General features: G+C 37.7%; 1 protein-coding gene across 1 annotated transcript; it reads left to right on the top strand.

The window, feature by feature from the left end:
* The first annotated feature begins 348 nt into the window (after positions 1-348).
* Positions 349-24,201, top strand: HDAC2 (histone deacetylase 2). Its single transcript, XM_054629470.2, has 14 exons — positions 349-564; positions 7,780-7,892; positions 8,229-8,346; positions 9,105-9,179; positions 9,485-9,623; positions 11,384-11,525; positions 15,808-15,900; positions 15,999-16,107; positions 17,538-17,678; positions 19,541-19,649; positions 21,741-21,871; positions 22,757-22,912; positions 23,613-23,670; positions 23,873-24,201. The coding sequence occupies exons 1-14, from the start codon at positions 513-515 to the stop codon at positions 23,901-23,903; spliced, it is 1,467 nt and encodes a 488-aa protein (XP_054485445.1). The 5' UTR covers positions 349-512; the 3' UTR covers positions 23,904-24,201.
* The last annotated feature ends 373 nt before the right edge of the window (positions 24,202-24,574 follow it).

Here is a 24,574-nt window from a genome sequence, read left to right as displayed (position 1 = left end):
GCCCGGGCCCGCTGCGGCCCGAGCGCGGGGACTCCCCATTCCCACTCCCGCCGCAGCCGCTGTGGGAGGCTCCGCGCATGCGCCAAACTACTCCGCTTGGGGGCGGGGATACAGCCCCGACACCCGCGTCGGATGGTACCACTGTGCACCAAGGGGGTGGGCCAGAAAAGAGTTATCTCCAAAAACTCTCTTATGAAGAATCCTCCTTGGCTTCTTCTCTGAATTTTGTGTATAACTAAGGAAAGCTATCACGAAGAAACAGGCAGAAGCCCACGTCCGCTCGCGTGCGTTCTCTCCTCGTCCTTTTTTTCTCTCCTCCCTCCGTCGGCAGAGAGTTGGGCGCGTCCCACTAGCTGCCCCTCCCGCTGCCGAGGGTCCGGCCCGCTCCCGCTGCTGGCGGTCCCGGCGTCGCGAGTTCCCGCTCTCCCGCCCCCTCCTTCCCACCCTCCGAGCCGGCTCCTCGCTCTCCTCGGCTTCCCGCTCCCTGCCCACGGCCCCGGCGCGGCAGCCCTATGGCGTACAGTCAGGGCGGCGGCAAGAAGAAAGTCTGCTATTATTACGACGGTGAGCAGGGCCGGCGCGGGAGCGCGCGTGCAGGAGCGGGGGGGGCGCCCCTCTAATGGCCGCCCGGGGCGGGCTGTGTCCCCGGCCCCCGCCGGTACGGCCGCTCCTGCCCCGCCGGACGAAATCCCCTTTCTCCCGGCCCGGGCCGGCTCGGCTCGGCCCCATGGCGGGCGGGGGTCCACGCCGCCTCCACCTGCGCCGCCGCGCCCCGCTCCTGCCGTCGGCTCTGCTGAGCCCCGTGGGGCGGCGGGGCCGGGGGTGGTGGAGTGGGGTGCGGGTCGGGGGGTCCGGGAGCTGCCTGGTCTGCCGGGCCCGGGGCTAGGTGCTGTGGCTATTGTTGCCCACCCCCAAATTACCCACCACCCGCCCGCGCGCCACCCCCACCCCCTCCACACCCCCCCAAAAGAAAAAAAAAAAAAAAAAGAAGAAGAAAAGTTGAGACACTCCCCTCCATCCGCTGAGCAGGGAGGCGTTGAAGCCGCTGCTCTGTCTGGCTCCTCCCCTGCAAAGAAAGTCCAGGCCATGTGTAGTTCTGGCACCTGGTGATTGTTGAGCTAGGGCCTTTCCCTGCCTCGGGCTTTCGTACCGAGGTCTGGGATACGGAGGGACAGGGGCGCCCTACCCCCTCCTCCCCCATCCCCAAACCCAGCAGGGATCAGAGCAGAGGTCTGGCTCCCACGAGCCTCTCTTCCCGCAAAACGCGGAAAGTTGTGTGCGTGGGTGTTTAATAATAGTGGAATTTGAGTTGCATGTAGGCCCTCTGAGTTTGCACACTTGTATGTTGAGGGGGCTTGCGAGCTGCGTTGTCGGTCGTGGCGAAAAAGTGCTTGGTTTGAGATATTTTCAGCAACTTGTTTGCGGTTTTCTCTGGCCGCAGCAGCAACAACTTTTAGTTTTCTTCTTGAGCTTGAATTTATTTAGCCGTTTTTGTACTGGGAGGTGAGCTGGATGGGCAGATTAGTTAAGAGATTTGATTAAATTGCCTCCTATTGTAACAATCTTGTACGGTTGCATCTGAGGCTGGTCTTGGTAGTAGCCAGGAAACAGAGGTTGAGGATGTTCATCCGTAGACCTTTGGTGTTTTCACCATTTTGGAAGTGAAGATAAGTGACTAAACCCACTCAAGATAACAAAGGTTGTGTTCCTGTAGCAAACCTGCTATTCTTTGGAAATGGCAGATCTTGTGGGGCCTGTCTTGGCTTTTTTTTAAACCACACTAAAGGAGGCAGAGTGGTGGTTGCCGCCCCCTTCTCTTTGTTGCTAGCACTGGTTCTTTGTTCAGCCTAAAGGGGAAAGGAGGCCCCTGTTAGGGATACTTCTGTTGAGGCTAGGATCTTACTTTTCCTAGGGAAGAGGAATAACTTTTCGCCTTGCTGAAAGAAAAACAACAGTGATAGTTTAGAAGCTTTCTCTCTAAAAATATTTGCCTTTTTTAAAAAGCAGTTTCCTTTTTGTTTGTTTTTTTTTTAATTGCTTTTTTTTTCCTTTGATAAAGTCAGGTAGCTTACTAGATGTTGAGATATTGTTTTCCTGTGATTACTGGATTTTGGTACTCGATGCTAGCATTAGATTCCCTTAACAGCCAAAAAAGCTGTGCTTGTGCAGAGTGGGGAGAAACTGGAAGAGGAACAAGTTTTGAGGTGGCATGATAATGGTGACTTAAAGCAGTTACAGTTCATCTGTAGACTGGGATAAATGTAGTTAATAATGTAGAGAAAATAGTATCTGTTGTGCCTTAAAATAAATATTTTATATGTGATAGAAACCGTTTTGGAATATTTTTGATGTCTCATTTATTTGTGTTGCCAAATCCAACAATTATTTTACATGTCTTTTGGAAAAAGGGTTATTAGAAGAAATTTTAGAGTTTACACCTAAAATAAATATCCTGATGCTACTATGTGGTTCATCTGGCAATTCTGAATATTTCTAACTATTGTACCAGCAAAGCCATTGAATCACAGTGAAGGGAGTGTTTGAAGCCTTAAATAACCTAAACAAAAAAATACTGAGGTAGTGGTAGATCTCTAAAGGAATGTAATGTCTGAAGTAAATTTCCCCTTTTTTGGGTCATAATTGGCTCTCCACACATACTTTTACTGTTTCTTAAAAGTTACAGACTAAAAAGTCTTGAAAAGTTCCAAAAGCACATATGCTTTTCTTCTGAGATGCAATAAACTTCCCCCTGCTTTTTGTGAAACTTGATGAGATTGTCATTTAAGGTTGCATTTTTAAATTAGCCTGTCACTTTCGCAGTGTATTGCTGTTAAGGTTTTTTTTCTAAATCAATACTTTTAATAGCCTTCATACTGTACTTGGAACCAATAAACTTTGAGTAGACAAAGCCTGATTTCATTACCTTGAGTTTGCTTGTAATAGAAAGTCAACCACATCCAGTTTGCAGAATCTTCATTGCTTGTGATCATGCTCAGGTCAGGAATTTTGCTTAAATTTAAACCAGAATACTAAGGGAAAAACTAATTAAAATATGAATTAAAATACTTATGTGATCTTACTTAAAGTATTTTTCATAAATGCTTCTGGTCTTGATACAGCTTAGCAAAGTGTGCTGCTCACACTGCTTAGAATCATGCTAGATGTGGAAGGCTATCATAGCTTTTAGTTTAGTCTCTTACCATGTGTGTTCAGATTTTTGTCATGGTTTTGCAGCATTGTGGCTCAGGTAGTTTAGCTCTTCCAAGGTGTTGTACAGTTGCCCACAGCAGTGAGAACAGGCCCCAGATGGTCTTTCCAGCTCTGTGCTCCTGCATAGACCAGCACTGCTCTAGAGAATCATGCAGCAACTGGTGTGGTTACTGTGAGTTCGTGTATTTATTCCATGCCAGTGCACTAGCAGTATTGTTTAGATAGGTTCTTGGTGCATAATTTAGTGTGGGTGTTCAAAAGGCTCTACCTTCATGAAAAATTTGAGAGATCTGCATCAGTTTGTTGGTTCCACCCATAAAGACGAGACCAAACCTGTTTTAGTAGAGCAGTGTGTTACTATAGTTGGGTATTGTTTGAGTAGTACTTCTCATTAAAGCTTACATCTGCAGATAAAATGAACTTGGGTGTTTTCTAGAAAGTCATCAGTACTTTGTGCAGTGCCTTCCAAACATGGTGATGGTGTCCAGTCTCTGCTCGGGGGTCAAAAGTCAGATTTTTGCTACTCTTCTGCTGTCTGCTTAACTTTAAAACCAGAACAAAATGTCCAATCCTTCAGAAGCTAGTGCCATAATTTTAGGCCTGTTTGAGTAGCTGTTTGTTTGACTCATCAGGCATTGATGATCTTTTATTTTACATTCAGCTTTACATGAGTTCACCCCTTTGTATCGCTGAAGTCAATTCAGTGTAACTGCTGCTCTTAAGATATGTTTTTTCCATGTGGTTTCCATTGTGGCAATTAGGTTTCTTTGCATAGTACAGTTCTGAAATACCTCATCATTTCATGGTAACTATACCTAAAATAAGCAGGATCCATGTACATAACAGTTTATCAGTTAAAATGTAACATACAAGTTACAAAGTATTAAAAAACAAGTGTAGATGTCATCTCTTGTCTCTTAAGTCAGTCACTTCAGACTGCTTTGTAATGCATAAATTTAATGGTGTTATTTTTCTGTATGTCATGGTAACTGGAGAAACTAATACTTTTTTTGGGGACATAGCTTTTGTTAGTTGTGTGGTTTTGGGCAGAATTAAAATTCCTTTAGGGCATGTAGCCTCTTTTATTTTTTTATGTTTAGAATATTTTCTGTAGGCCTTTCTCAAGTCCTGGATAGACAAGCGGGTGTCTAAAACTATGCTCATCAAAGCAATCATGGGTTTATTTTTATTTGATAGTTCTCATCATTTTGGCATGTAACTTGCATGAATTGAGAAGAAAAAAAAAATTAAAAAATAAATACATATATTGAACCCAAAGCATGACAACATGTGTAACAATTTTCAGGTAGGTCTTCTGTATCACATAGTGAACAGTGTGGAGCAGTAAACTCCTATAGTATTAAATGGGCACTTGGTTTGTCTCTCCTTAATTAAGGACTCAACTTTCCAGAGATTATATGTTGCTACTTCTCAATGGGAGTCATTTAGCTGGCATTTTTACTGATATAAAACACTAAATTTCAATTTTTGAAGCCTTGCTGTGAAAGATTAATAGATTTGCAGAATTTACACGTTTTACACGTTTGCTTTGCATTTTTTCCCTTCTCTTCCTCATTCAGTTACATTATTTTTTTTTTGTGTTTTCCATGTGTTCCCACACTGGTAAGTGATACACTGTGCTCATAACTCTTCTGTATGATTTTTACTTCTATGTCAGTAAGAATTTATCTTTATATTGGTAAGTGTAAAGTCAAGTACTCATGCTGTCTTCAGTAATGATCTTGTGAGCTTGGCCTCTCTGTACCTGTTCCTCATTATACAGTTTTATGTACAGTTTTAGAGTTACCCTGGCAGAGGTTTGTGCAGAGCTAATTAGCTCCATCAGTGAGTGAGGTGTGCCATCCTCACACATACTAGCTCTTGCTACACCTTGCTTTTCTTCCCATAGTGCTCTAGTAAGGCTGTGACATATGAAGAAGAGATATATAAATTTCAGGATCAGTGGATGGAGTGTTTGTACCAGGAAGTGCACCCCTTTCTTCACTAGGTAAAGGATGAGACACTTTTGACAACTTTACCTTCATCACAGTATGATGTCTCCATGATGGGTCCCCTTCATGATGTTGGTTGAAAATCAAGGTACTAATGAAGAAAGAGGATCTTTTATCTTTTCCTTCCTTACCCCTGCCTGTATAGGCATCACTAATCCCTTGATACTTGATGGGCTTTTTGTCCATATGCTTTAAGAATTTTTTTTTTATGAGGCTAACGCCAAAACCTTTTTTTGTTGGTGATACTAACACCTGAAAAATATAAATGGTATTGTATTGCCTGTTGCTAAAGTGTATGATATTGATATCTATTGTTAATCACTATTGCTGGCCTCTAATACAGAAGGATTCTGCCAGATACTCACCTACAGATCTTCTGTTTGACAAATAAACTCCCATTAAATCTACCAGTGTGCCAATTCTTTTAAAACTCTCTTTTCTGGTAAAAAAAAAATGAAAGCTAAAAAGTGTGCTTGATTTATATAAATAACTGTTTGCTGCAGTGTATGGCACATAGACTATGGATAAGCTAAAATTTGTTTAGTTGATTAATTGCAGTATATTGAAGGATGTGTTGCAAGTGTATTTAGGAAATTTGTTAATTTTATTTTTTCTCTATTTCATATGAGAAAAATAATACAAAAATTGCATCATATATAAGATATAAAATAATTCTTAATTGTATGCTTCCCCATCCATCAGCATTCTGAATAAAATGTCAGTGATGACTATAGAAGCTGAAGTAGTTAAAATTGAAATGATCTCTTAAAAACCTCCATTTTTAAGCCACAGATGCATTTGTAATGGAAGTTCCCTCAATAATATCACTTTATTTATAATCATTATTGTCCTAAAAATCTCAAAATTTAAAGCTCTTACTAGCCTGAAGATTTTTTAAAATCTGGGACTTAACAGTAACTTCAAAACATAAAGTGGAGCTAGCAAATGGTTGGTTTTCATCTTCTAGGCATTAGTTTCAAAGAGCTGTGATAGATTTTTTCCTAAACCTCAAATATATAAGGTATTCTTTTGTAAAGTGCTTGAAAATATTTTTGTTGGAAGGAACGAGTTTATTTATACTCTTTCTACTTTTTCTCTTGACCTGTGTGTGACCAAACCTATAGGCTTGCAATAAGTAACTGACAAAAAGTGCTATTCTTCCACTTAGTACCCAAGTTAGAAGGTCCAAACTCTTCAAAGTTCTTAACGTTAAAACTTGGTATTTCTATTGTTATGGGATGGCTAAGAGCTAGGTATTGAAGGGTAGTTTTTCTACTTCTTCTTATGGTACATTAGGTTACATCTGTTTTCTTAAGTGTCCTTACTCTCCTTACTCTCTCTTTGAAAACTGAAAGCTTGAAGGATTTTAGAATGCTTTGAAACTTTTAATCTTACTGTAATACTTGTTTTTCTTGGTAGCTGGTGATGCTACTGCAAGCTGACATTTACCCTTCTTCCATGAAGCCCATGCTGAAGAGGTGAAACTAAAGTTGTTTTGTAGTAGTGCTGCTTCTTACCTCTGACTGATAAATTTACAAAGTAGTATGACATTGTGAAAATAGTGTTTCTTTTGTTCCCAGTGGACAAGGCAGAGCATGTTGAAGGATGTGAAAGAAAAATAAAAAGTTCAAGAAGGTAAAGTTCAGTAATCCTATCGGGAAATTGGGTCAAAAAGAAAAGAGGTGCTGTAGTGAAGAGGTGTTTTAGAAATCTCCAGCTGAAAGCCATTGACAACTGGACTTAATTTATAAGCTTGTTGCTATTTCCAGGGACAGTTCTGTTTAAAATGGTTCATGTATTGAGAATGTCAGTGCTCAAAGTGGGGTTTTGTGTGTTCTAACAATAGCTGAGCTCAGAAGAAAACTTACTGCTAGCCCATGATAGCAGCTACTCCTTTCTTGGAAAAGAGTGTCAAATTTTTTATCTTAATTGTGTGCTTAGTTGGTCCCCAATGTATCAGGCTAATCTGGATTATAAGGTTCTTGTTAAACTATTGTGGATCTCCAGCAGCAGGTGTCTGGTGAAAGTTTGCGCATGTGGTTGCCACAATGGATCTGGAGTTTACTTCTGGGTGTAATAGGGTTAATAGTTAAAAACAGGCTGAGGATTGTATCATAAATTCAGTTTGTGCAAAATGGTAGATTTTATTAGGGCTTCTGTTATACTGTGGGCTTCCGTGATACTATGTGGCAATGTCATCAGTAGTGTCTCCTCTCCTCTTGATTTCAGTTCTGTTTCCCATTTTTTTGTTCAGTTCTAGCCCAGTATTGGGCCAGAACGGCACTCTTGATTTGAAACCTTGTCTTACATATATTTTTGCTCTCCCACTACTGTCTGCTTGTAGTCCAAGTGTTAGATTTGGCTTCTTTTTTCCCTCTGTTTCTGACATACAGCAGTTTTTTTCCCTTGTGTTCTTTTTGAAGTAGACAGTACTCCCTTTGTGGGGTTTGTTTGTTTTCTGGAATCATACCTGTTTGCTTATCTTCTGAGAATAATTAAGGAGCAATGAAACTTGTTTTGTAAAATTAATAGCTATTCTTTTGTGCATTATTGGCAGGTGATATTGGAAACTATTACTATGGACAAGGACATCCAATGAAACCTCACAGAATCCGAATGACTCACAACTTGCTGCTAAACTATGGCTTATACAGAAAAATGGAAATTTATGTAAGTATGGGCAACATGATGTCCACTGAAGCATTTTAAGTTATTTTTAAAGAGCTTCAAGTATTGTCATGCAAGTAAGTGGAGAGAGGTGGTAATGAAAATAGAGAATATGTAAATAGTGTATTAGGGCTCTTTTGTTTAGAAGTGAAGCGGTATTTAATGCAGTTGTATATCACAACAGAGTAGCCCTTGCTTTATGTAAAACACTACTACTATCGTTTTCCTTTCACCATTTTCCCTTCAAAGTAGGTGGGACTTCTTTCAAGTTGTCTGTTTTAACAAAGCTGATTTTGCAGAGCACTCTGATTTGTTTCTTTAACTTGTTCTTGTTATCAGCGACCCCACAAAGCAACTGCTGAGGAAATGACCAAGTACCATAGTGATGAATACATCAAATTTCTCCGATCAATAAGGCCTGACAATATGTCTGAGTACAGCAAGCAAATGCAGAGATGTAAGTGCCAACATCAGGCTAAGTCTATGTGTACGTGCTTTTATGGTTAGCATTGTTTGAAGCTCAGTATCCACCAGTACAGAGAAATATTGTAACAAGAGTAAGTAGCATGTGCCTGCCTTTAGCTACACTTTTCCATGAAAAGCAGTCATCTTGACAAAAATGTTCTTTAAGCATATGTAAGGATTTTTGCCTCTCCTTTCACAGAGCATATTCTAGATGTGAAATACTGCTGCTAATACTAAGGCTTGAACTCATTCCTCTTGGAGGGAGATAGTAAAAATTGTACATCATTCACTGTGCTCCCTTTCTATTAATTTATTCCTTTAATTATAGGAATAAGCTCCAAGTACTGTTAGGAATGCAGTTTGACAGCTATTATATCAATTTTAAAGGCAGTATTGTAACCTCTTTATGATGCCTTATTGCCAGCAAATTATTTTTCTAAGTAATTGGACTCTTTTTAACATGACCTATGTTAATCAGCATTTCTTCAAAAATCTAAAAATTATCAAACTTCTTCTTTCAACGAGGAGACAAATCTTCCTATAGAAACTAAAAATAATCTTAAAAGAAAATAAAAAAATACTAGTTTGGAGTTACACTGTTAGGACTCTGTTTTCAGTGTTTAAATTAGCCTTATAAATGAAATGGGGGATAAGTAATTAAAATGCTGAATGAATAATGCATCTGTCTTATCCATGTATATATCAATGCTGTTGCAATGGTATTTAAAAAATACTACATTTCTTATACAGTTAATGTTGGAGAAGATTGTCCTGTGTTTGATGGCCTGTTTGAGTTTTGTCAGCTGTCAACTGGAGGCTCTGTTGGTGAGTATAGGTTGTTTGCCTACTATTTTATAGCTTTACTGGGTTGATATCAGCAACTTAAAATTTTGATTGTGCATCTAAAAATGAAGTAAATATAACGGGTTTTCTGTATATTTTTAAAATAATCCTATTAGTTACAGACTGTAAAATATGAGACATATCAAGTATTTCACTCAGTATCAGTAAGAGATTTGTTCTAAATCAACTTATTTAAAAAATAAAATATGATTTTATGTAGCAAATTGAAAGGCAATCAGAAATTTCTGACTCCATTTGCTTTTATTCTTCTGTGTGTCTTCTTACAGCTGGGGCAGTAAAATTGAACAGACAACAAACAGACATGGCTGTCAATTGGGCTGGGGGACTTCACCATGCCAAGAAATCGGAGGCATCTGGTTTCTGTTATGTCAATGATATTGTGCTTGCCATCCTTGAGTTACTGAAGTAAGTTTGTGATAGGCACAAGTTAAAATTATAGAAAGTGTTGAATTCAGCTATTTAAATGTTTGAAGGTATGGATTGTACTTACTATTTGAGTGAGTTTTCATAGCCCATGTTGAACTTTTACAGTTTCAATTAAGAAAGCTCCAAGCTCTGCCTGGTTTGACTTCAGCAAGATATTCATAATAAAATACAGGCAAACTGAAAAGATAACTAATAGGAGATAAATCCAAGCAACAATGCACCCTGTAAAACACCATATGCTGTAATTCTAGATGGTGGGGAAGGTCTAGAGTAGTGGACTTCAGAAAGTGGACAGGCTTACTTGCTTTCTGTAAATATTTCTGTAAAGTCTCCCTTTGCTACACATGGGGACAGAAGAGTGGGCTAGATGGATCACTACCCTGATCCCTTAAGGCAGTAATTTGTACTCATAATCTTACACCCATTTGGTTTCACAATATGTCTTCTTGTTTCCTGTCACTTGTTTTGTTACTGAATCAAACAGGAATATTCAGGGAAGATCTTGCAGTGAGCTTCCTTGGATTATTACATAAATTAATATGGCTAGTTTTAATAAATAATGAAGTAGCAGCTGTGGTGCTGTGACTGCAAAATAAGAAATGAGGAAGAATGAAGAGTGATCTCATATAACTGACTTGAAACAGTAATGCTTCACTAAAATTTCAAGTCCTGAGTGTTGCTTTTACTGCTTCAGAGGACTGTATCCCTACTAATAACACATAAATCCCATTTATTAGAAAAAATGTTTAAGGTATTTCACTCTTGTGAGTAGGACAGCTGATTTTGCTGGTGATGAATGAGGGAAGTAGCTGTAATCTGGAAATCTAGAGATGGAAAATGTTTCTAAAGACACTAAGATTAGTTAATATTAGCACATTAAGACATTCATTTTAATGGGCAACATATATTCAGGAGCTGTCTGCAGTCTATGAAATATAATTTTCTGTGGTTCAATCTTGAATTTTTTAGTTTAATGTGCTTGTGAAGGAAGGAAAGAATCATGTTGTAGTTATGGGTTGTGTAACCGTGGGAAACTGTCCCTGAAATTATGGGTGCTCACACTCTCAGTACTGTGCAAAGCATGATGAAAATGCATCTTCTGATGACAGACTTTCTTCTTTACTGGATAACATAAAATTTAAGGGATACTTGTTGTTTCTAGTGTTTCAATGCTTAAAATAAAACACTGATTTCTTTATCCATCTCAAACTGTCCTGAAATTTGCAGTATTTAAGAAAACAATAAACAGTAGTGTAATAAATTTATGCAAATTAAAATGCAATACATTTGAAAATAAGAATGTGCCTTTCTTTACAAGCTGGAGAGGTGAAGAAGAAAAGTCAGTGGAAAATAAGTATTTATTTTTTGTGAGCTTATGGAACACAGACTGTTTTGGTAATTACTGAGAAGGCAGAAAGAAAGGCCTTGGGGTTAATGAAGGGGGTGAATTCAGCAGATGTGAACAACAAAGCAATGTCAGCAGAAGCATGAGGTATAGTTTCTACAGAATGAGACAGTTTGGGGTGAATACTAAATTCCTTATTTTGATGAAGATAAACTTATTAATGTTTTTCAAACCGTGCCAAGAATTCTAAGAGCGTATGGTCACATCAACCAAAATCATCACAGCGATCATAATCTTGGATTTTTGTGTCTGGTTGGGGGGGTTTTTTGTTAGTGTTTTTCTTGTTTGCTCTCAGTATAACAGATAATGAGTATTTCTTATATGTTCTTTCTAGGTATCACCAAAGAGTGTTGTATATTGATATTGATATCCATCATGGTGATGGTGTTGAAGAAGCATTTTATACCACAGATCGTGTCATGACAGTATCATTCCATAAGTATGGTGAATATTTTCCAGGCACAGGGGACCTTAGGGTAAGGTTGAATATAAAATTTCATTAGGTGATAAATTCCCTCTTACTGCCTTCCTTGTAGATACTTTTTTTTGCACTTCACTAAAATAACTATGTCCAATAATGGTATGCAACAGTAAGTTTTCAGAAAAAATGTTAGCCTAGAGTGATAATTGAGTTGAGGAATCTTAGGAAAAATAATACGGAATAGTAGAGAACTAAAATATTCATTTCTACATGAAATTAACACCTTCACTTCTGGATAAATATGCTGAAATATTTTTTCCATTATTATTAGTTTAATTCACACAGATTTTGGAGATGTCTCTAAGAAGACAGTGTGGTATATTTATGATTATCTGTGCATTTCAATTCTGCAGCTACAGTGAAAAGTATCTGTTTACAGATTACCTTTTAACAGTCACAAGGCTTAAGTTACAGTTTGAATTTACTATGTTCTATTTGACTAGTAATACAGTTGACTCATTTTGGGAATATTTCTTATGCTGTGAAGCGTGTTTTGAGTTCTCATGATGCTCACCACCTAAGAACTTTAGCATGCCCCATATGGAATTATGTACTGAGCATTATAGCTAGACTGAGAGAGGAGGGAGCATTTGCCCATGAAGAATTATCATTAAAGCTGTTGTAGAATCTCTGGCAAAGCTGAGACAGGAAACCAATTTTCCTGGCCCTTCACGTTAATTTTAAGTTAGTCATTGCTCGTGTTAGATACTTGTCTGTTAGGACAGGAACTTGTTCCACTTCACAGCTTGAAAGAGTATTAGAATTAATATATTCCTAACTTCAAACTCATAAATTAAATCTCTTTTATCAGAGACACTCCTGGGATATGGCATTCCTCTGGTGTTAGCAACTTTGCACATTAGTTTGTGCATACAGTTAGAAACCTTTAAAATTTGTGAACACTTCTAACAAGTTGGCCTGCAAAAATGCTGTTCTGGGAAAGAATTCACTGTTTTCCTAATATATTTAAACTGATTCATAGGATAACAAATATTCATGTGTCAGCTAATACTCCTGAAAAGTGTGTTTCCCAGCCTGTTGATGATTCCCAGATGGCACAGGAGTGAGTGAAAGTTGAGCAGTGGGGTGCAAAGCATTCAGTTCAGTGTAGTTGTTGTTGCTGAATGTTATTATGGTTGTTAGATTCTATTAAACTGTGTTCTAAATTGATTTAGGAAGAAATCAGCTTGTTTTTATTTGTGTGGTTTAACTCGACTGGCCACAAGGTGGGGTAGTGGTGCTTCAAACTAAAAGCAGCTCAGCCCCGGATGTTTATCATGTCAAGCTGTTGTTGCTGAATTTGGCAAGATTTTTTTTTTTTTTTTTTTTTTTTTTTGGAAGGGGTTAGATATCTTGGCTTTTTAGAAGCAGCACTTCCCGTTGACAGGGAAGTTTGTGGACTCTTCACCTCACCACACCCAGAACAAAGAATTAAAAGATAGCATAGTTGAAATAAGTGGAAGACTATTTTATGGGTTTTGGGATTTATATTTTCAGCAGTGTCAGTGAAAAACAGTATCTCAGGCATGGAAACTCTTTTCCTGAGTTGCTAGTTAGGATTTTGAAATGAGCATTGTCTGCATCCAGGCTTTAGTGCAATTATTGCATCGCCATAGGGATTTTTCCTATCTCCAGAGATTGCAAAGCTAACTGAACTGAAGGGAGAGCTAATTCTCTGAAAAGTCAGTGTTCCTTCTGGAGGCCAGTATTGTGTTGCTTCCTTCTGCTAACTTGATCTGCCATTGATGGTTATTTTTATGAACTTTTCCAGCCAAATCTCCTTGGTTTTTTCCAATGGGCTGTTTTACAGCTTGTTTCTGTAATTCTTTAGTTAGCTGATCTAGTTTGCTGATCAGGTTACATTTATTTGATGCAGGAACATATCATGTGTCAAAGGATGATACTGTGATTGCAGCTCTGTCAGTGTAGATGAATCTGAGGTTTTCTAGTTTGGCAGCTTTCATCCATTTTCTACTGAATACGTTGTTCAGTCTAAACTTCCAGTGTCCTCATTAAGTTATTTGACCTTTTGCATATCTTAGATGATAGCACAAATTTTGCCATTTATACACACAGATAGATCAGTTGAGACCATAGTTCTCCATGGTGGCCCAGGTTCTGTGAGGCAGCAGTTTGATCTGTTGGTGAATGGGAGGCTACCAGAATGCTATATTGTTTCTTTAGCTTTTAAAACTAATGCAAACATCAGCTACAACAAAGATCCACTAAGTAGCTCAAACAATTACTCTGTTTAGATGGAAGTTGTGTGAACATTTGACTTTGCTGTGTTTTAGGATGAGATCAATTTAATGATTTTTGGTTTTTTAATCTGTGAAACAAGACAAGGAGAGGAATGACCTCATGAACCATTATAGGTTAGGTATTGACTTGCTGGAAAGCAGCTCTGTGAGAAAGAGGGCTCCTGGTGGACAAGTTAACCATGAGCCAGTTGTGTCCTTGTGGCCAAGAAGGCCAATGGTATCCTGGGGTGCACTAGGAAAAGCATAGCCAGCAGGTTTTGGGAAGAGATCCTGCCCCTCTGCTCAGCCCTGGCATAGCCAAATCTGGGGTGCTGTGTTCAGTTCTGGGTTCCCCAGTATAAGAGAGACATGGAGCTCCTGGAGTGAGTCCAGTGGAGGACAACAAATACGATGAGGCAATTGGAGCACCTCTCTTAGGAGGAAAGGTTAAAGAAGTTGGCCCTGTTTATCCTGAAGGAAAGACACTGAGAGTGGATCTCATCAATACTTACAAATAGCCCAAGGGTGGGTGTCAAAAGAATGGGATCTGATGAATAAGGGGCAATGGACACAAACTGAAACACGAGAAGTTCCATCTGAATATAAGGAAAAACTACTTTGAGGATGACAGAAGCACTCTAGTAGTCCAGCAAGGTTGTCACGTCTCCTCTGCATATACTGAATGCCCACCTGAATGTGATCCTGTGCAATCTGCTTTATCAGGGTGTTGGACTAGATGATCTCCAGAGGTCCCTTCCTACAATTCTGGCCATTCTGTGATCACCTCAGAAAATTCAGCATGTGAAAGTCAATATGATTCACTCTGGGAAATTCTGGGTAACTTGTACTTCAGCCAGAGTTGAGTTCAGCAGGGGTCTTTAGTGTCACTCATCTTGCAATACTATGAAATGTTAATAATGTGTTATGGCTAAAAAAAGTCAACTGTTAAGATTGTGTCTGTGCTTCACTGGGCCACTTGTCCCCCTCCACATCTTTGTCCTTTCCCCCTCACACCCTCAGTAAAGGTTGGTTACTGGAAGTGGCACATTCTTGATACATTCTCTGCTAAGGAGGCTTTGTTCAGGAATAGGGAAAAGTCAATGACTTTCAGTAGGTAGTGTTGAGAAGTTTAGTATTTGTGTTGCTGGGTTATGCTACACATGACCTGTAGTTTTTCTAGGATATTTCTGCAGAACTGCTGTTTGCAGAAATAGTTTACAGTCAGACTGAACAGGTTAATTCTTACTGTCTGCTCCACTTAACTGCTCTGCATTGCTGTCTGTCTATCTGTTGGTGATGAAATATATGGAAGAAATGGGAATGTGTGTCAAGCTGAGATCTTTAGCTTTTAAGGCGATCATCAAAATAGGAGTGGTTGGATTCAGGGTGTATTCACTTGATTTTTTTTTTTATTTGCAATAAACCTTTTCTCTTAATACATAGATTGTCTAGGAAAGCTGATAAGATAAGCTACTACAGTTCCTGGCTTGACCCCTGATGGAACTGAGAATAATTTGCATGTTTGTTTTTTTGGGGTTTTTTTGTTCATTTAAGACATCTCAGTTTCTTCAAGAGCACTTCTGTAAGTGGCCCCTATTGGATTTTTTTCTTTCCCTTTTGATGCAGCTACTTCCTCATCCTATGTTTAGGGCAATAACATGGTTTTAAAAACCTATCCAAGACCAAATCTTCTATGCAACACTGAAAACACGGACCTTGCTCTTCTTGGTTTTCATACTTTTGTTTGCTTAACTATTATTACCAGATTAAACTGATTGGTTTGATTTGTCTTTTTGTCTTAAATCTTTGAATTAAAAAATTTAGTGTACTTATTGCTATTTTAATCTTGGTGTCCAACTACTACACTCTAAAATGGTTTTGTGGGAAAACAGGAATTGAGAAAACTCTGCCTCTTATCCCTCGCAGATATGTATAATGGTACAGAATAGCTCAGCAGACTTGTGCAGGCTTTTTTTCATGATACCATACTATGTGTTTCTGTGTTTGTATTAAATCATTTGTCATCTTTGCTTGTAGGACATTGGTGCTGGAAAAGGCAAATACTATGCTGTCAACTTTCCAATGAGGGATGGTATAGATGATGAATCATATGGACAGATATTCAAACCAGTGAGTGCTTTGTTTCTTGTTTTTAAGCTCTCTGAAAACTACTGGTTTTGTGTTTTCATTATGTCAGTTAATGACTCACTGTTTTATATTGATTATAGATTATATCTAAAGTAATGGAGATGTACCAGCCCAGTGCTGTGGTATTGCAGTGTGGAGCAGATTCACTGTCTGGGGACAGACTGGGATGCTTTAATCTTACTGTTAAAGGTAAGCAGAGAAGTGTCTGTTTGTTGTCTGTAACTTTCTACTTATTAGAAACCTCTGACCTTCATACTGTTTTTCAAGACACTTGCATGATGAGGACTGGAGTCACAAAGATTTTGTTCATTACTATGATTAATCACTTCTTTCTTTGCTATACAGGGATTGCCAAAAGAAATGCAGAAGTTGCCTCTCTCGTTTTGTCCATCTAAAAAAGTTAAGAAGCATGGTTTTCCATGTGCTTCCTGGCCACTCAAGTGATACCCTTTCTTCTATGTACAGGCTTTCTGTAGCTTTAAAACAGTGTCCTGGAATGACAGGACAACAGTCATCTTAGAACTTACAAGGCATCAACACTTACAAGGATGGGCAAATAAAACTAGTTAGTAGTCAACTTAGTAGGACTACAGATGCTAAACATCAAACACCTTGTTGGGTGTAAATAGGTATTACTGAAATGACAATACTTCACTGCATCGTTAAATTTATAATGGTGTTTGTTATACTGAGCTATATGTTAACCATAATTTTAATTAATTCTCATGGAATTAATTTATTTTAGTATTACCTAAGTTGCTATCTGCAATTTTAATTCTCTAAATTGGGATGTTATTTAGCAAGTAGCAAAACTGTTACTGTTGTTGTTATTATTGTTATTATAATTTTTAAATGACAAAATATTAAATGTATAGCAAACTGTTGGTATGCCTTCAATCTAGCCTGTTTAAATAATGAGTTTTCTTGGTTTTGTGAGGCTTTTTTTAATGTGACAATTAGAGTTTTGTAGGCAACAAAATGCAGTATAATATCTGTTGGGTCTGCAGTGTTTCAGGGTTCTTTTCTTGATTTGCACCAGGTGGCAAAGCTACTTCAGTTGCCCATACAGCTCAGATTTTTTTCCATCTTACATTTCTTGGAAAGCAAGAGAGCTGCTGCCTCCTACAGATGCCTTTCAGTATGCTGTATCTCCCTGGAGTGTGTACTGTCTTGGCACCAGTTCACTCTGTAAGCAAGACTTAGCAACCTCTAATACAGGTTCAAGTTTAGAAGTAGGAAGGACCAAGTACTGATTTTATTTTCCCTTCTTCCCTCATGGCATTTGACTGAGAAGTTGTGCCTAAATTTGTCACTGTGTATGACATCAGTTATGAAAAGACGAAACACTCTAGGATCATTTCAGAACAGCAATAAACAATCATGCAAAGTCTCTGAAGCCTGGGGTGGATGATGTTCATTGTGTTTTGTGCATTTCTAATCTGTAGGTCTTGACTTCTTGTGAGGTTGTGCTTAGCTCTAGGGGGAGACATCTCTGTTTGAATCAATTCAGTTCTTACTTGTTAAGTGTGACTGCATATGTCTGATTAAATAGTTTGTTATATATTTTTCTGTTTAATAAATATCTTCCATATATTGTCAACTCTATTTTTGTTTTACAGGTCATGCTAAATGTGTGGAAGTTGTAAAGACTTTTAACTTGCCATTGCTGATGTTAGGAGGAGGAGGCTACACAATTCGTAATGTTGCTCGATGCTGGACATATGAAACTGCTGTTGCCTTAGATTGTGAAATTCCTAATGGTAAATCTTAATATTTTATATATAAACAATCATGGGAGATTTTAAGTAAACAGCAGATATTTGTATATCTGGCTGTAATGCATCAGTTTAGAATAAACTAGGTAGAAAATTATTGCTAGGATTTAGCCAATAAATTTTCAGTATCTTATGCACTAAATAAACGTAAGTATTTAGGGCTTTTTTTATGCCTTAACAAAAGCTTTAAATTACTAAGTCACTTTTCGAAAATTCAAAATACAAAACTTATGGAACCCTTCTTGTAAGTATTTCTAATATGAATATCATCATTATGAAAGAACATATACTGCATTTTGATTGTACTGGTGTCAACCTGTAAGTTGTACAACACAGATACGGTGTACCTAAGAAATTATTGACTGTGCAAGTGTCCATTTTACATAGCAAAAGTACTGTTTCTTCATTTTATCTGACAAAAGTACCTGTGAAAGTGTATTGACTTCCACTCTTCCATTTTACTCAATTTTGGCTATACAAGCTATCTTAAAATTTAAAACCACATAAAACAAATAGACTGGTTTGGAATAGTTAAATACTGAAGTAATTTCTCTGAGGAAGATCCCTAAAGATCCTGAACTCCTTTTACTTCTGACCAATATGCTCCTGGATATGCTTTTGGAATGCCATTTACATAAAATTGCTGTTTGGAGTGATTTGTTGCAAATGAGTTACTGCCAGTTTGCATGTTGAACCGCAACTTTTGTTGATAACCTATTGCTATTCATCTATCTCTTGGTGGATTCAGTGTTTCTATCTGACTTCAGCAGAATGCTTCTGTCAGTGAGAAAAGACTATTTGGAATGTGCCTTTCAAGATACATGTTTTTAATGTCAAAATATATTCTTTGTCAGCCAAAGCTTTTGAAGACACAGTAGCAGTTCCTTATCTTGGGACTTCTTTTTTCCATTAGCATCTCCCTTTCAGTGGATTACATATATATATATGACGTTTTTTGGATTTTTTTTTTCTAACATTCCTATCTACTTTTTGGGTCCCTGCCATCTTTAATCTGTTCTGAGAAATAACCATGCATTTCTAAATGTTGCAATAGCAACTTAGTCTTCCTGTCTGCTTTCTGTCCGCCTAACCAACATGACTTATCCTGTAACAATCATAAAGGAAGAAAGACAAAAGGCACAATTAAAGATGGATTTCAGTGTCTTATTTCTTAAAAGTTCTCTGGATTTTTTAAAATATTTCTCTTACTTTATCTGGAAAGATACAGTTATATTCAATACAAAATACTGCAAAATATAACAGTGTAAAATAGCTGTTGTCCTGGCTATGTAGTCTTCATCAACTTCATTTTGGTGGTTCAGTGTTCTAGTCAGGGGACCTTTTTCTGTGAAAATGCAAAAAGTAGGGTAAGGAGGGAAACAGACAGACTGAACCAGTCAGCACCACTGAACCAATGTCCAGCACTTAGCAAGGATATTGAACTGCCTAATAAAAAACTGCCAAATATTAAAGCTCGTCCTGAAGGAATATTTTGAATGGCTCGCTTAAACCTTTCAAACTGGACTAACTTTGAAAACACAAGAAATCATCAATTAATCTTCTTTTTCCTGCAGAGCTATAATTTTTAATTATTTTTTCAAATTTTTATTGAGTTTTTCAGCGTGTAATTGCAGTAGATCTTTCTCTTTGCATTTTGCCAGCAAATAAGTTCATTTATTGAATAATTTAGAGGAAAATCACTGAGGAGTCCAGATGATAAGTATTGCTTGTTTGAACGCTTAGGGTTTGATGGTTCTCTAAGTAAAATCCTGTTAAATCTACTGTTTTATTTAAAATGTTTAAAATCTTTTTTGGGTAACAAAGTTGTCTTGGTGTTTGGTTTACAGAGTTGCCATACAATGACTACTTTGAGTATTTTGGACCAGACTTCAAGCTTCATATTAGTCCTTCAAATATGACTAATCAGAATACACCAGAATATATGGAGAAGATCAAGTAAGTAATGATTATCTTATCTATCAAGTAGGTCATGTGGGTCATGTTTCTCCACAGGTTTAATTATTAGGCAGTTTTGAAAACTGTATACCTTTCCCTGTTCACTAAAAATAAGTACTAGAATAGATTTGACATGTTTTTCATTTCTGTCAGGGGTTTTTTGGAAGTCTTTTCCTCCAACAGAATGCATGCTTATGAAGTCTTATGACTATAAATATGAAAATTTATGACCCAGCTTGGATTTTTCCTTTTTTCAGCATCTGAAAAGATGACTGTTTTACTTAGATTCCCATTCTAATTTTGTAGAAACTTTATCCTGCCAGGAAAGAAGCTGGTGGGCCATGATGACTAGGATTTCTAATTCTCAGCTCCATATCTAAACATGGACTGAGAATGTTATTCTTTGTAGCTGTCTGCTGCAAAAATAAAAAGTCATATGTGAGCTCGAAAATTCAAAACTCTGGAGAAACAGTGATATGTGTGCAGGCAATTGAGTAGCTGTGATTTGACAAATCCACAAGGTTTGATCAGTGCTCATTCATAAGCTATGGTGGTTGTGTATTTTTAGGCTGTGCCACTTTTGATACTTAGTTTATTCCTCCTCTCATATTGACATTTTCACTGGAAACGAATATTTTACTTCAGGGGTGAAGTAATGCATACATAAAACCAATTTTGTGCTGAACTGGTAGGATGCAATTGGTTAGCCTGAAGTACTCTTGGCTTACTGTGGTTTGTCCTTGCTCTGGGTTTAAAAGAATAAACTTACACTCCTGCCCCGAGTTCTAACAGGCTGTTAATGGTACAAATTCTTTTGATAATTAAAAATAGCTGAATAAAGATGTGAAATTGCATGTATAAGTTTGCCAACACCTGCTATAACCTTTAAAACTGTCAAATTGCAAATTTCACCAAAGCTGTTAAAATACTAATTTTTAAGTGATTGGTATATAGACTATGATGGGTGTTCGTAGCACAACTATATCAATCACAATTAAATGAAAGGAGTTTATAATGTGTGATGGGAGAAAAAGCCCTTTTATTTTTTGTTAATATAATTGTACAAAATTTCTCAGCAGTAATGTAGTTTTCCAGCTGGTGATCTGCCAGGCTGCTTGATGTATGGTATATATTGTTGAGCTTTTGTGGTACAAGTAGGCTGCAAAGCTTGCTGCTACAATCTCAGGCAGAGATTGCTCTCTCTCAATAGGAAAAACACAGTCTCACTGTCTTGTACTAGCACCCACAAGATCAATGACTAATTTTGGAGACTCCTCCTTCAGTTCATTGTGTGCTTTCACAGACACCTGGTTTTAGGGAGCTGCCATTCATGGCAAAACTACTTTGCCAGGTCATGTGATTTAAACAGAGGCAGAGATTCTAAAGATTCCAAAAAAGCACCAGTTACCCTTTAGCCCTTCAAATTGTGCAGAAGAATGCTAAGATAATTGTTGCAAATACTGATATTTGATGCTTCCCAAGCCTGCCTTTCTACTTGTGCTTTGGAATGATAGTTTTGAGTCCCAAAAGAAGCCCAGTATCCTCTTTTCTGGCACATGGTGCTTTGGAGTATATAATCTATCACATCAGGCTGCTTAGATAAGACAGAACTTGTCTCTATTCTTCCTGAAAAAGCCAATAAGGAAACATATCCAGATGAATTAATTTTGTCATTGCTGTTCACAGTTGGGAAGTCTTCATGCTTTTAACTATCTGTCTTTCTAAAAAGCTAGAGAATAGTGCATTTATCTAACTTGATACTCTAGCTTATTACAGAGTAGTACTGACACCAGTTTAGCCCACATGGGCAGTACTTGTGCTGACCCTGTGGGGAATTAATAACTGAAGTTGATTGAAATACGTTTCTGTAAAGTACAAAGAAAATGATGTTCAAGTATACTGTGGATACTAATGATCTCATAGGGACAGAAAGCTTCCTGAACTTGACATGCTAATTTTTTTAATTGAAAAATGAAACTGACTCTAAAGCAAAGCCAGGTTAACTTTGAATGCAGAGTTCAGACCTTCATAGAAATCCAAGGAAATGCTAGTTTCTGTGTAGTAATAATTGTTCTTGTCTGTTACTCTCAGGCAACGCTTATTTGAGAACTTGCGCATGTTACCTCACGCACCTGGCGTACAGATGCAGGCCATTCCTGAAGATGCTGTTCATGAAGACAGTGGAGATGAGGATGGAGAAGATCCAGACAAACGCATTTCTAGTAAGAAATATCTTTTCATGATAGAACATGTAGATAGTTGTCATGGATTTAATTGCTCAGAACCTAAGTTGTAGTAGTGTGCAGTATTGGAAGACTGGCCCTTATGTTTCCTGAATAAAAAATTTTCCCTCTGGTGTGCCACTTTTGATGTTTTTAAGGTGGCATCCATGTGCACATTTGAACCTCTTAAAGGGTCTAATGAAGTGCTGGAAGAGCCCTGTGTTTTTGCATCTTATGGAACAGCATGGCTACTTCAAATCTATAATAGATACTTCAGAAGACTTAATGAATTTTAACTAAAGAAACAGTACTTTATTTGTGACTAACAAAAGACAAAAACTATGTTTCCCTTTGAAGTAACATGAGATACAGTATTTAAAGGGAAAAAAGCCTTTTATTTTCTTTGTTGTGAGACAAAGATTTTCCATATTTGTGACACTACCTTTGACTTTATTACCATAACCCTTCCATGAACTTTGAGCTGCTCTTGAGCTATGGCCAAGAGTTTCCTGCTACCTTTAGTCTTTTTTGATGGAGATTAGAATAATTCTATAACCTCTTATTAGCGCACCATCCATTTGCTGAACTGTTGAAATCATTTTTTCTCCTGTGATTTAGTTTTCATTATTTGAAGTTTTATTTGATACATGGTTAAAATATTCCCACCCTCCCACTGTGTTTCTACAAACCTGCTTTTTGGATGTTATTGTGTGAGTCCCAGGGTATCTTGAAAAATAAGTGGTTTTGATAATTTTGTTAATGTAGTTTATCAGGAGTAAATGATTACAGTATATTACTACTCATTCTTAATTTGATAGTTCTTTTTTATTAGGCCTGTTGTAGTTGGACTTTTTGATTAATAAATGTCATAAATCTGAATCCTAGTTCGAGCATCTGATAAGCGCATAGCCTGTGATGAAGAGTTTTCAGATTCTGAAGATGAAGGGGAAGGTGGACGACGAAATGTTGCAGATCATAAGAAAGGAGCGAAGAAAGCCAGAATAGAAGAAGACAAAAAAGAGACTGAGGACAAAAAAGCAGGTAGGACTGCAGTGAGGTTCCATCCTGTATTTTAGAACTGCAAATGTCAGTCCTGCCAGGAGAGAGATGTTTTATCTGGTTACAGTTAATTCGCTGTTGAGATGATATATTCTTTTCCATCATTTTTAAATCATCTATTTTAAATTAATCAGTTTCGAGATACAGTTATTCAGACTAGTACAATATTTTCAGGCAAGTGTTACTGTTTCTTCCACACAAGTTGAAGTCTTAGAGCCAGGGATTTGTATGACTTAATGAAAATAGAGATGAAAAAATAGACGTTGGACAAAACATTTGTTCCTGTTTGCTTTTGTGAGCCAGCTTGTTTTCTCTGGAACAGACACCAGATAGGCTTCTGGGGACAGTGTAATTCCAAGGACTCTTGATTTTTCTAAGAACTGGATACATCTTGAGCTCAGGGGAACTCCAGGTCTCATTACTGCATGCCATCATTATGGCCAATGAGAGAGACCTTGCCTTGAGGCATTCTGAATCACTTGGCATTGTGCCCAGACCTCTCCTTTGGATGGATGCATTTAACACTACACTTTAATATGTAACTAGTGACTTCTTTTAAAAGCCAGTTTCCTCTGGCTAGAAATACAAACAAAATAATAAACGTGGTCATGGTCTTTACTTCTTAAGTATTTTAAGGCTTTCTTGCATTTTTTGGTATATTTAAAATCTTGTGATTTTTCAGATGTTAAGGAGGAGGATAAAGCCAAGGACAGCAGTGGTGAAAAGACAGATGCCAAAGGGTAAGCACTAATTAATTAATAATGACATTTTCTGCAGAGTGTTTGTTAAGTCAGTACTGTGTAATAGTTTTCAGTTCTGTGGAGGTCATTTTCAGTTCCTCATAATACTAAATATTTTAGAATTATGACTAGTAATTTAAAATTGCATTTCTAAATCAGTTAATTAAAAAAATAAAACAATATTTTTTTTGCCTTTGTACAGAGCAAAATCAGAACAGCTCAGCAACCCTTGAACAAAAGATAGCCTCTCATCAGCTGCAGAACATAATACTAGAGTCTGAGAATACCCAAAAGGAGAAAAGTGTTCGTATGGAGAGAGACTGCTGATTTCATTTTGTACTATTTGGCATGGACTGTATTTATTTTCAAACGGCTTTGTTCTGTTTTTTGGCAAGTTGTATTGTGAGTTTTCTAATTATGAGGCAGAAATTCCTTTCTTCACCATGCTTTATGTAATAGTATTTAAAAATGGATGTGAGTTATTATGTTAAATGTCTAAACTGATCTATTAAAGTAATTTGCCTTTCCTGAGCTGATTTTACCTTTTTTGTAATTTTATCTTTATTAAAAAAAAAAAAAATTGCATGTGGTTGTCTTTTGTCCATCATTGACCTCCAAAGAGGAAAAATTTATAAATTAGGCAGACTTACCTGTTGTGAGTACCTAGTGAGTTTAAATGGGCACCTGGCAAACAGGCAAGTTGAACTGTGCTGCTTTCATTGACTCCACACATTCCAGCAGTTCCTACATGAGGTGCAAACACATGTATGGGTATACAAGTGAGATTTCAACAGGCTGAATAAATGGGTGAAGGGATGCTGGAATAACCTCATTGTATGAACTCGCATTTTAATGTGAATGTTTAAAGCTCTGCAGTCACATGCCTTGTACTGTCCAAGAACTT

This window comes from Agelaius phoeniceus, chromosome 3 (genome assembly GCF_051311805.1).
Source record: "Agelaius phoeniceus isolate bAgePho1 chromosome 3, bAgePho1.hap1, whole genome shotgun sequence".
Classification (NCBI taxonomy): Eukaryota; Metazoa; Chordata; class Aves; order Passeriformes; family Icteridae; genus Agelaius; species Agelaius phoeniceus.
Note: the sequence above shows the minus strand (reverse complement) of the source record. Positions and strands in the feature narration are given on the sequence as shown.

Bases quoted from the DNA above. Each gene is read 5' to 3' on its own strand.
- HDAC2 (XM_054629470.2), top strand. From the start codon at position 513: ATGGCGTACAGTCAGGGCGGCGGCAAGAAGAAAGTCTGCTATTATTAC. The intron at 15,901-15,998 runs GTGAGTGCTTTG...TATTGATTATAG, and splicing joins ATGGACAGATATTCAAACCA to ATTATATCTAAAGTAATGGA. The intron at 22,913-23,612 runs GTAGGACTGCAG...GTGATTTTTCAG, and splicing joins GACTGAGGACAAAAAAGCAG to ATGTTAAGGAGGAGGATAAA.